At 32.5% G+C, this 13,433-nt stretch overlaps 1 protein-coding gene across 3 annotated transcripts in view; it reads right to left on the bottom strand.

Moving 5' to 3' along the window:
- Nucleotides 1-13,433, bottom strand: part of ZCCHC7 (zinc finger CCHC-type containing 7) — a 202,058-nt gene that overhangs the window by 14,672 nt on the left and 173,953 nt on the right. For all 3 annotated transcript variants that reach the window (XM_054689193.1, XM_054689192.1, XM_054689194.1), the window contains exon 6: nucleotides 12,394-12,429. In XM_054689193.1, coding sequence (XP_054545168.1) covers nucleotides 12,394-12,429 — 36 coding nt within the window. The remainder of the gene's footprint in view (nucleotides 1-12,393; nucleotides 12,430-13,433) is intronic.

Below are 13,433 nucleotides of genomic sequence, written 5' to 3'. Positions count from 1 at the left end.
CAGAGCAGCCCCAGTGTCCCATTTCTAAGAGTAATTTTTTATGCAAATGAACTCACTGGGCATCTCCCTCTGTGACCTTCAACTGCCCTTATCTAAACTGACTTTGATCCAAAGAGGGCTTACTTTTAGTTGAAGCTCTTTACTATACAGGATAGGCAATCAATTTCCCTAATTAATGGGAATTTTCTACTCTTGGGAACGCAAAATGGACTTACTTTTATAATTAAACACACGTAAAGACTAGACCATATGCTTTTATTTACTAATCAAATATGTTATTTGAAAATATATTAAAAAGCAAATATACTAAATACTTGAGGTAAATGGATTCACAACCAAATGCAACACTGAGTGAAGTAATGAGCTGAGCTCTAGTCTTTCCAAACAAGTCACATTTGTACATATACCTCATAAATGGATATGCTTTTCATGCTTCAGAACCACCTTATTCTTTCAAAATTATTCCCAAATCAATTTTTTTTCCAATAAGCTCACTAATAGCACAGGCCCCCCCCCACCCAAAATTCTTGTATTAAAAAAATTCAACCCAAGTAATTAAATAGGACTTCTCAAGCTTGCATCATAGTCAAAGCCCATTAGCTGAAGTGACCTAATGGTGTGAATGTGACATTCAAGCTGAACAAAACTTCAAATTTAAAATATATATTTTTCTGACTTAAATACATTGTTTTTACTGCCTACTTAAGAAGAGATAAAACATCCTATGTATTTTAATTAGTTTTATAAAGAATAGGCAGGGATGCCCCCCCCTTTCCTTTGGCACTATTTACAATATAAATACCAACAGAAATGCAACTGGCACAGACTCAAGAAAAGTCACACCTGGGGTCCAAAAGAATCAAAGGAAGAAATTTAAAAACTGGGCAAACAGTTTTGCAGCGAACTGAACTAAAGCTGTGTCTGTGAGGAAGCAAACCTGAAGGTCCCATATACCTAAGACAACTCAGGCTGGGGCCCTGGCCACCATTTACAATGGTTTTCAGGGGTGGGTCCGTCCACCTGGAGACCTGACCTCCTGGTCTGTTTCAACCATGGTTTTGGACGAGGCCTTCCATGTGTGCAGTATACTGGCAAATATTAACAGTTTTACCTTCCTTTGAGGCGTATTGGGAGGAATTTTCTCCCCCAGTAAAAGACCTTGAAATATTCCTAAAACAAAGCTTCTTTTATGAATTTTTTTAAGCTTTTAATATTTTTATCAGTGACAAAAAAATACAACTGTATTCCAGTGGACATTGCTACTAATTTCCCTTATATTTGAAAATGCCATTGAAAGCACCATACGTAATGATTTATCTATATGTTTTTTATGTGTTTTAAAAAAAAAAAACAACTATGCTATGTAACCAACAGACTCCCATTCCGTTGGGTAATTCCTTAATTAGGCAGATTTTTGAAACATGTATTATGTACACAACAGACCGGAACGTCTCCTTTGGAGCATTTCCTAGTCTATCGGGTGATTACATCATTAAGCCACACATGCTACGTAGAAAAAAATCCTTATGAAAATTCATGAAAAAATGTACAGCACATCATTAGCATGCAGCAGACGTGTATGCTTTTGATATTTTCTCTGTTAAAAAAAAACTACATGAAGTAATTAGTCTAGGTCATGAAAACATGAGAAAGGTACCAGATACTGGTAAAAGTGAAAATTGTGAAAAATTGCCTCTCTCATGGTTTAGCTGAGAGTAATTTCCTTTATTGCAAAATGGATTCTAAAACAGTATTCATTTGGATTGCAATAGAATAAAGAGTGTTTTGTGTTTCTGATTTGTTATTTCCTATATACATGTAACCCTCCCTTTGGATCCTTGTAAGTTAGACAAACCAATGGGTTGTAGGTTGCCAATGACCGGTGTTAAGACCATTAGATATGAAGGCCTTGCAGTACTGTGTGTTTGTAGACTTTTATCTTCACTTATGTAACCACGAGTATTAGGAATTGCATGTGTCTCTTTTTCAGAAGGTCAAAACTATATTAAGTATTACATATAGACCTAAATTGCTGGCATATCTTCCAAAAGATTATAGATTCACATTAAGTGCCAGGCAAAATCTAAAGGACAGTATGTCTGTAAACTAAAATACATGAAGCACAAGTTTTATAAAAAGAAGTTTAAAAACTTAATCATTTATGATTTTTATTTTTGCAAATGACATCTGCCCTTCCCCCCAAAAAACCCCAATAAAAAATACAGAAAAACTCCAGTAAGCAGAAAACAATGAACATATGCAAGACAGTAAGGATCACAGTAATTCACTCCCTGAATGCTCCAAATCTTCATGGCTTAAAAAGCATCCCAATTTTCTCCAAAGGTAGTGGCATTTATTCACTGGGCCATAGCTAATTTTACATGGAATGCAAAAATGTTAGTTTAAGTTTAAGTTACCACCCTATTTAAATATTTCCAATGTAGCTCTCAAACTGCAGAGCTATCCCTCCGTCTATTTTAATTTTAAAGTAAGTTAGCAAAGGCTTCTTTCTTAATCCCCAGAGACTACCTACATAGTGACACAAACCCACAAATTTATGACAGCAACATAAATGCTCTTCTGAAGTAATGTGCAACATTAAGTGAAAATCGTTTCCTGGAAAGATATTATAGGTATCTATATTTTATTTGCCATCTTAAACATATCTGGGTCTTTATGGCCTTATTTTAAAAATGTATTTCCTTTTTATATTTCCTGGTGCAAATGGACTGCATAAATAAGCAATGTGCTATGAGGCTTCAGACCAGCCGATAAAACCTTTCAATTTTCATGCCAGCTTCTTCTTTTGTAATTCAAATCCGCCTGGAAACTGGCAGCTCTGAAAACTGAAACAAGCACTGCCACAAATACCTTGTAATGCTATCGACCTTGTCTGCCCATGCAGTGAGAAAGGGGGATGCGTATGTGTCTGCAGCCATCCAGATAACACAACTCATTTTTTTTGGGGGGGTAGGGTGGGGTGGGGATAACAGAAGCCAGCCCAGACTGTGCACCAAAAGCAGTCATTACCAGGCGCGCTGGAGAATAAGTCTCTTCAAAATACACAGTGCATTTAAAAACCATATATGAGGCTGAGCCACTGCTGTCATTACCAATTTTAATTTAGCTCCTTCAGTTTGCCAGCCAGATAAACTCTTTAGTGCTGTTTTTTAATCTATTTTCCACATTTTATGTTTAAGATTATAGTAATATGGACAGGAGAAGGAATCACTTTTAGGGGAAATAAAGAAATAGATCCGCTTATCGGCACCCATCAGAAAGTTCATTAATCAGCCAGGCTTTGTGCCCTCTAAATTGAAAGGTTAAATAATCCTCTCAGGAATATTTCTCGGCCCCTCCGCCAATTGTCCGGAGAGGAGCTGCCATTCATAGCACACGGGATCAGTGACAGGGTATCTTACCACTGTTTGGACCCCAAACAATGATGGACAAATGGCCTGGTTTACAAAGAACCTTTTAGTACATGGATGGAAAGGGACCACAAGCTTTGATGCAGGGTGGAGGGATGAAGAGGGCATGGAGACAGGATGTGGGGGGAAGGGACAGGAAAGAACACACATGTGTGAGATCATGAACATTTTATCTGAATGTTTACTGGGGGAGACTCTCAAACACAGAAACCACATTAAATACATATCTTCTTACCATAAGTGCTTCATATATTCAAATCTGCTTCTATATTGTACACACAATTGTACATAAATCATCACTGAATAACAGAGCCACAGCTCTATTATATTTGTTTGCTAATACACAGGGGATCCAAATAAACCCCAAGATTCTCATTTTTACCCTAACTCACATGACTTACAACACACGGCACTGCCCCTCCCCACATCCCAAGCCTGCTTATTCTACTGAAATACTCTTAACCATCAGTCACAAAGGCAAGAGATTCCATAGCTGTAAGGACCTTTTTAAGGAGGATAGTGATGCTTTTTTTACTTACAATATGTTCCATCTTAGCTTCTGCTCATCTTAAAATAAGAACAAATATAGAATAGGAATGTTCTTTTAAAGTATATAAATCATATGCACTGAAAAAAAAGCTTAATCTTGTGTTGCTTTTTTTGCTGGACCTATAGCAGAATGCAAATAGGACTCTGCAATACAACTGACCAAGCTCTTAATACTCAACATTTTGCTGTGGAATCAGGCTGGTTTCTGGTATCAGTCATGTGAAGGCATGAAACAGTTTTACCTGAAGTACAAAAATTTGATATGCTATTGTGACTCACTCCTCATCTGATTAGCATAAATGAAAAGTATGATGATTGGTGTGTGAGAGAATTATTTAATTTCATTAGTGTCATTACTTATAAAGGAAGCAAATATTTATATAATTTCATTTGCTTATAAGTAACTATATTCAGATGACAATGAAGATAATTTCAGAATCATATTTGTTAACTTACATATATTTCAAAATAGTATCATATCTTTATATGGTCTATATTTAACATAATTATTCTCATTAGGTGAGGAAGTAGCCAAAATATTTTTGTGATCTATTCCTAAAAGACTACAGTGTTTTTTTTTTTTTGCGCAAATCAAATTAAAAAAATTTGCTGTACTTAGTTAAAAGATACTCACCTACATTTATAGAAAAGACAAGCATAAATAATTAGAAAATGAAAACTGAGGTAAATAATTTTGTAAACAAAAGACATTTGCCTATAAGGATTTTTCATAACTATAGGAAGGCAACATTTTTAGAAGACAGAGTAAAGAGCTAATCAGGCATCTCCTCTTAGGCAAACAATATTTTTTCCAAAAGCTATTAGGATAATCTAAGTTTGGGCTAATTGTCTAGAGGCTATCTCGACAAGTGTGAGGTGTCGCTAAGTTTGATGTACTAGAGCTCGAATAGTGCTGTAACAAGCTATGAGCCAGGTACTTCACTAAGCACTTTACATTCATCATCTCATTCATACTTAGATCACCCTACAAAGCACTATCCCCATGTTCCAGATGACGAAAGTGGAGGCTCTTAGGACCTAAATGTTTTAATTAGGCTTGCACATCCAATAAGTGAAAGAGTCTGAATTTGAACCTATATCTGATCCCAGGGACAGCATTCTTTCTTGCATATTTAAAAATTCCCTAGTTATTTCCTCAGAAATACATCTGTCTTTTTATTTTACAGCATGCTTACTGAAAGACTTCAGTAAAATGAAGAGGAAATGCAGTATAAATGTAAACAAAGGAAGTGAGAGATACAAGAAAGAAAATTAAGATTTCAGTGTATAAATAAGGCTAAGGAGTGATCCAGATCTTAGTTCCCCTAACTCAAAAAGGTCACATGTGGGGCAATCTACAAATATGTGTAAAGGAACAATATTTATGTAAAATAGGTGTTTACAGACATGAGAATAGTATAAAAGTATAAAATGAACATATAATCTATCTAATAGATTCACTTCCATATGATTTTTGAAACAGGGAATGAAAATAATGGAGTAATTTTACTAACAATTGTTACACACTTGTGAATTCTTTTTACAATGCTAATACAGATTTCTGAATATTCTCATTGAACAATTTTTGTTTCTGAAACGCAATCTATTAGTGTATTTGTATAATATCGATAATTAAAGTGAAGATCTATTTTATTTCCAAAGATATTTTTAAAATGGGGGGGGGGGGTTAAATGTTTTCTAAACAGGCATCATTTTCTTTCACTAATATTTATGGTATTTCTAACCAGAGTTATTAGTTTTAGGAGAACAATACTGAGCTCAAAGTAGAAGAAAATATCCACAAATGTATAAAAAAAACTAGCTTTCATGACTCTTGGATATATGGAGATCAAATGGCAAACTAATTTCAAGTCTGAATCTAGCCGATTTCATCAATAATTCATTTGCTTTTAGTCATTATGAGATTTTGCTATTCAACTTAAATTCAACTTAGGTTTAAACTTAATTCAACTTAGGTTTATATCATAACAGAAAATACAACTAGTTGAGAGAGATTGTTTATGTCAGTAGGTAAAGGGGTCCTATCAGGAGTTATTTCCTACAGATTATTCAAATGACTGACCAAAACCCTTGAAAGCTGTGGATGGTCAAGACTGAGTAACTAAGGGATTCCAAGTACCTAAGACCTAGTAGGAATTACTACTACATGGAATTATTACCATGTTATTTACATGTACGACTACTAAAAAGAATGTTTAAAACAAATTTCACTGGCCCAGTATACTTTATCTACTTTTATTCTTTACTGAAATGTCTAGAGATTATGGCAAGCTCAATCACCTGGATTATATTTATTTAGGGAATGAGATGGATCACCTGTTCAGAGAACATCTGAAGACTAATCACAGAGGCATGCTAAAATTACACAATACTATGCTCCTTATGTATAGTCAACATGACAAAGAAGAGGCATCACTCAACATTTCAGATTTTCAAGCTATAATTTGTTAATGATTTAAAAATGTGTAGTATATACTAAGATTATAATTACTTACAAGTGGAATTTAGTTACCATAAAATTCAAATATCAAGCAGAAATTACCCCTAAAATAACAAAGTACAATTCTTTGTAAGTAAAGGTGAACATACCTAGGAAAGAGAGAAAACAGTAAAAAGTACAATGTAATAATATAATGTTCTATCATTTATCATGCTCAAAAGACACATTTGTAAAATGATGAGAAAATGAAGGTCACAACAAGTATCTCTTTACATTTTTCTAATAGAAGTAAAATTTGAAGGCCACGAGCAAATACGTAAGTCTTAAGTGTAACAGTCTTTGCCCCCAGACACTAAGAGGCAGACAAAAAAAGCACAGGGACTTTTTTTTTGTCAAATGAAGAAAGGAAGTTACTGTTTATAATACAGCATCAGATTCAATTAATTTATTACTGAGCAACATGTACCACCTAAAAAATGAACAGAAATCACAGCAACATTAAAAAGATGGTAACACACAGCTGTTTCAAGGCCAAAACATTTATATCTTTTCTAAATTGTGAGGGCTGCATACTTTTCATTGCTTGATAATGTGAAATACTTAAATCTACATTAAAAATATTGTCATAAAGCACTGTGATATTGTTTAAATATATTAATGCAAGAAAAACCCTCAAAATATATCACACTGATTTCCCAATTAAAACAAATTAATTTTGCATTAAAATATTGAAAATCAACTAAGTTGGGAACTCTCTCTAAAAGGGATGTCACCTCACACTTCTTTGGAAAGAAGGAAATACTAAGATTCTCTCATGTGTTTTAATAAATAGGTAAATTACATCCTAATCTAAATAATTTTATTCTCCTATTCAAAAATAAGGGTGTTTGAGGAATGTCTAAGGAAACATTGTGAAAAGAAAAATAACATATGCATTTATAATTCACAATGTTCACTTTTTCCCCCTTCCCTTTACAGAACTTTAAAAAATTGCTTTTTGATGATTTGGCAAATTTTATTTATTTTTAAATGAATTTCACTTATTGAGTTTGATAATTCCAGGTTTTATTTACTTTGAAATTGCATTTTCCACTTGCTTCCAATAAGTTCTGGCAAAATGTAGTCCAACAGGCCAGTGATGTAAAGATTAAGAAAAAAATCAGTTGACCTACTCTGTAAATGCAGTAATTATCTTTTATACAAAACTAAAAACATGGTAAGATTGAAGTAAAAATTACTAGCAAAGTTTTAACCCTAAATTCCTTAAGAACAAGGTATTTAAGTAAATATAAAAGCATTTTATATTTTCCATTTGAAAAATCTTGAAAATATCTGGGCACTGTCCAAATATATTTTCAAGCTCTGATGTCATAATAGAGTGCTACAAAGTAATCGACGCTTATTCAAAAAATTCTTTTTATATAGACACCAAGAAACTGGAAACAAAAAGCGGCCTGATAAATTCTGTAGTACTCTCATAGAAAAAGATGCTCTTGAGATAATATAAAATAGTCATGTGCTTTCTGAATCATCAGAGCACTAACAGTCATCTCAGCATTAAGGGCAATTTTAGTGAAAGCCAGATCTCTGAAAACTTAACAGAGATATAATAACTCATTTGTAATATCAAAATACACTTAGCTGAAACACTGAAATAGTGATGGCAGATATGCAAGAAAAACTACAATTTAAACAAGAATCCTCTTGGTTCTTGAGGAAGTTGATGAAGTGAATTACTACCAAAATAAGAGCTTATAAAATGTTAGTTCACTTTAATCTGTATGTCTAGCTTCAAAAAATGGTATGAAGAAAAAGTTGACTTAAATACTTCCAAAATAAAGTGAGCAGTAGTTCTTACTCTATTTCGGAGTTATTTAACATTTTAAATATAATATGTAATCAATTCTGTTTTCTTACACACACACACACACACACACACACCCTAAAACTTGATGTCCACTTTGTTGACAGAGTTTTGTGGTTCTGCTTATGTAGCCAAGAAGCTCTCAGAAAGACATTCAGGATTCCCAACATCTATCAATGTAACAACAGGAGAGCTAACTTTTTCTATGAGAAGTAGAGATTCTGGATTGAGGTTGAATTTTTTAAACTTTTCTCATTTTATTTTTGAAACAATCCATTTTAGTATCAAGCAGTTAGAAAATTGTGACATCACAATTACAGGATAGAATTTTGTGAAGTCTTACAACCATAATCCATTTTCTTACTTCCTTCTTTTTGGACTAAATTACATAGTTCTGAAGTTAAATTTCAATCTGTTGACATTTAGGGTGGTATGGTACCATTCTCATTTACTGTGAAACTCTCATTTTCACATTATGAAAACGCAGAAAACACATTTGTAAATTAATGTTTCTAGGTAATGAGAGAAAACTGAGTGGCAAAATCAAATGATAATCATTAATTATGGTCCAGAAGATACACTCTGCCTTTTAGCTAGTTCAGGTATGACTACTCTTGATTACTAGTAATCTCTGGCCACAAGGCTTTCCTAGAGTAGAAAAGAAAGGAAACTACTATTTTCTATTTCCCTGACAGCCAGAAGTGTGAATTTTGGGTATTGAAAATGTTAAATACAAAGAAACTAAATATATTTAAAATGCAATTCTTCCAAGAAGGTTATGTTTGCTTCTTGCTTAAAACATTTTGTTAAAATTAAAGGTAGTAGAGGTTATAACATTTTAACAATGCACACAAAGAAATCCAAAGGCAAAATTAAACATAAAAGATGTATTGTCCTTTTTTGGTTCTTAACATATGCAGCCCCTCAAACAGCAAACTTCCCAGTTACTTTTTTAAATAAGTAGATTAAAAACAAGATTAACAAAATGTCCAAAGCATGTCAAATTATAGCCTCTACTAGTTAAAAATTCTATTGGTTGTAAAACTCTGTTGGTGGCCATTTTGACCTAGGATTTTTAATATAAATGAGACTAGAAATGACAGGGGGTGGAGGAAGGGATTTTCTTTCTTGAATAAAGAGGGAAAATTTTATCTAGAATGAATTATCTGAAAGATGAAAGGAAAATTCAAAATCAGGCTTTACCAAATATCTGAAAATGTAACAAATTAAACTATAAGAGTGTTATACAACTAAAGACTTAAAAAATCTTCCTAAATATTTTTAAGCAGGTAAATACATGAGTGACTTGGGGAAATTATTTAATGCTAAGTAACAATCATATAAATAAATATATACAATCAAAAAATCAAATAAAAATGAATAAATAAAAATAATTTTTCCATGCAGGTCTCCTCAAAACTGATAATTGAAAGTCATTAAACTATATGATTTTATAGTTATTAAATATATCAAGAAAAAGATATGGTCAAATAACTGTCATAATGTACACTCATATGTATCTATCTATACATCTAGATGTTCAGATATAATCTAGATAGATTTATATAATGTCTTAGAGTTTTATTAGCATGTACCCTCAAGAATGATGATCTTAGTTTTTATTAATGTAGTGAGGTTTAGGCAAGTTTGATTAAGAAGGTATTCTGTTCAGATATAAATTGTTAAGGAATTTTCACTTGGTCTCTCATGAAATTGCTGAAAAAGAGAACATTCCCTTCTGCAACTTTCTTCTTGCTTCAGAATACATTTTAAGGAATTTTTGATGTGGAACATTTTGTAAGTCCATTCATACTGATCAACTTCTCCATCTTATGTGCTTGAGAAATAATATTCTGTTTAGCTTAAAACCAATTTTTTTTTTAAATAAGAAAATTGTTCTTGTACTTGTAGTGGACTTTAAACTGCAGTTGCTAAACTTCAGGTTGCTCTATAAATGACCTTGTAGTCTTATTGATTGGGAGGCAGTTATAAGTAATGGAAAAGTTTTTCAATGTAAACATTCTCCAGTTGGATACATTTCTCCCTCCAAAACATAGCTCATTTTTTGGTTAGAAGAAGAAATTAATCAATAATTAAGTGTAGAAATTTCCAGAGTTTTGAGAGGACTGGTTTAAATGACTAAAGAGTAGCAATTTTAACCTAGGTTTCCTTACTTGGTCATTGCTCTGATTGACGCCACATTCACGTGTGAGGGCTACTGTGAGTCAATAGATGGCAGTCCATCGCCTAGTAAAAGAGCTGAAGATGACTAAACTGAGCATGTATCTTCCCTTTATTCAGGATTAAGTACTGTTAATTGTACACATTTGGATATTGCCAATATACATAATGATTTTATTTTGAATGGACTGACATATATGTACACTTGTTTGTAAATACACAAGTTAAGAATGGTGAATTCTTAATTGATCAACATTAATTGTGGTAGTCATTTTAATGTTATTTTGAAAAATTAATCAGATTCTAGATTGAGACAGATTTTCTAAATGATTGTGTTATACCTCTTGATAGAATATATTCTAATTCCTCAAAAGGCAAATGCATTTTGTTTTGGTTTTTTAATTTCTAACTCTTCTTTTTACAATTTATGTTTTTCAAAAGCTATAATTTTAAAGAAGTCTTCAACTATTTCTGCCATATTAAATAACCAACTTCTATCCTTCTATAACAGTGCTATATAAAAGGTAGTGGTTGCAAATAATGAAAGGAATAGCCTTAAAATAATATTAAATAGTACTTTTCACACTTCAAGTTTTCAAGATTGGAATTCTCTAACTTAGGGGAAAAAGGAAAAGAAGTGCAATTTCTATTACTTAGTAAGACTGGTAAAAAAAAAGTGCTGGATAGTTACAAAGAGTGGGATCTTGGAAAGCAAAATATATGACTGGATTCCAATCAGGCTTAGGCTATAAGGATTAGGAATAAATTATTCTAATATAGGATAAAAACATATTCTAATCTAGGATAAGCAGAAACTTAACTTATCCATGAGTTACATCTATAACATATACATGTAATATACTCATAAATGCAAATATTTCTTTCTTTTTGGTATAACACTAAAGATTTTAACAAAATCCAATCTGGGACTTGAGGGATAGTTGAGGAATTATATTTTTTTACTGAGAATCTTTAACAGCTATAACAGATTGTGAAAACTAGCCACTTGATATTACTCCTGGCTTCTTGGGTCTGTGGTAAACATATTATTAAGTTTGACTCTACTTCTTTGTTTACTTTTTATTTTTGTAAGAGGAATCTAGTAAGAAGACATGTTTTGGAAAATTTTGTACTTTCTATTTTTACTACTTTTCTCAAAAAAAAAAAAAAAAACTTCCTATATTGTAAACCTTAAGGAATAGTCAACACATTTAATAATTAAAAGAAATGACTAGTAGGACCATGTTGAATTACTGAAAATAAGCTGACTTCATGATATTGAGCATTCGTGAGCGGATTTCCATAGCAAACTGCGTTTTCCCCTTCTACTTAGCCTAAAATCAGAATAAAAGGAAACCAGAGGGTTGAATAACCTGAATGGTATTAAACAGATATTTATATACTTTGAACACATCAAGAAGGGCTTAAGGACATGACAATTATTGCTCTATAAGAAATATAACACTAAGCTTTTTCTAATTTCATTAAAAATATGTAAATAATTCAGTAAAGTACGAAAAATGATAATGGAGGATATTGTGGACTGTATGCTTGTGGACTACAGACAGTACAACATTTTAAAGGCCCTGGCTTACTATTATTTTTGTGGTACCTAACATACTTTTCCCCTTTGATTTAATGAATGTAGTTTGGGAATACTGAGATACCATGATGTAATAATGATGTGAGTAATAAGCAATCAAAATGCTTTAAGAACAGGAATATAAAGAATAGGATAGTGGGCAGGGGAGAAGAGAAAAAGTATATTATTGCCTTCTCAGTGTAAAACTCTTCAGATGTTTATTATCTTCCAGCAGAAGATGCTTGTCTATATTTTATGGTCAGCAGTTCAGAGAAGGGTAAATAGGCTAGGTCTTGGGGAAAATAAAAAAGGTGTTTCTACTCACCGTTAGGTGATACTGCCTCCAGATTTCTGGGCAAGCCTGGAAAATAAAAATATTGATCAGCTGGGAGCATGAAACAAGGTACTTTACAGCCTGTTGGTTTTGGCATAACCCAGCATCCACCGGTGTCGGTCACAGGAAAATAAGAAGCTTAACAGAAAGGGTCTGCATTTCAGCTTCAAAAACCTGGCTAGACAGTTTAATTGAATTTTACACTGGTTTAACACACTCCCTGCCATTGTCAGAAAGCCAGTAACAAAGTTTTCTCTCATTTTTTCTTTTCAGGTAGAAGTTTTGGGCACTAAGATGTGATTAAGAGCCATAACTCAGTTAAACTGATAAATGAACAGCAGTGGTCAAAATCAATAAGTCTCACCAAGTATACTTTTTAAAAGAACATTTTGAGTCTTGGGAGTATGACAGAAAACAATTTAATAGCAACTGCTTTTAAGAAGAATTCATTGTGGTTATATATTTCTGATGTTTACTGCCATCTTTTACCTAATCACTTGCTACTAACCTCCAATACTCTATAAAATAGAGCAAAAAGAGAACAACAAAAAACCAAAATCTTAAGAATCTAAAGTCTATGCCTTTTCCCTTAAAAAGTTTTCTCCATCTTTACATTTATAGAGAAATAAGTTTTTAAAAAACCAATAAAATCTCAATGAATTTTTTAAAAGATGGATTACTTAAACCAGAACAGGTTACAATAAAACAAAACAAACAGAAATAATAACAACAAAACCCAGTTAGGAGTGTATCTTATGGATACACATACAAATTTTCTTTTTTTATATCTAAAATATGACTCTGGAGACACTTTTTCTAACCAGGCTCTTTATGAATAGTTGATTAGTTTACCAACTTCTTAAAACACACACATACATGCACACACAAACTATTAATGACAAAAAGTATTTTTTAAAAATAAAAAACTACACTTCATCAATGCTTTTAACAAATTAAGCCACCAAGCTAAATAAATGGCAATTTTTTAAGGTGAGTATGAATTTATAACTTTTGCTTAAAAATGTGTGTGT

Source organism: Talpa occidentalis, unplaced genomic scaffold (genome assembly GCF_014898055.3).
Source record: "Talpa occidentalis isolate TD23 unplaced genomic scaffold, MPIMG_talOcc4v2.1 talOcc4.7, whole genome shotgun sequence".
Classification (NCBI taxonomy): Eukaryota; Metazoa; Chordata; class Mammalia; order Eulipotyphla; family Talpidae; genus Talpa; species Talpa occidentalis.
This window is presented reverse-complemented; position numbering and strand designations above follow the sequence as displayed.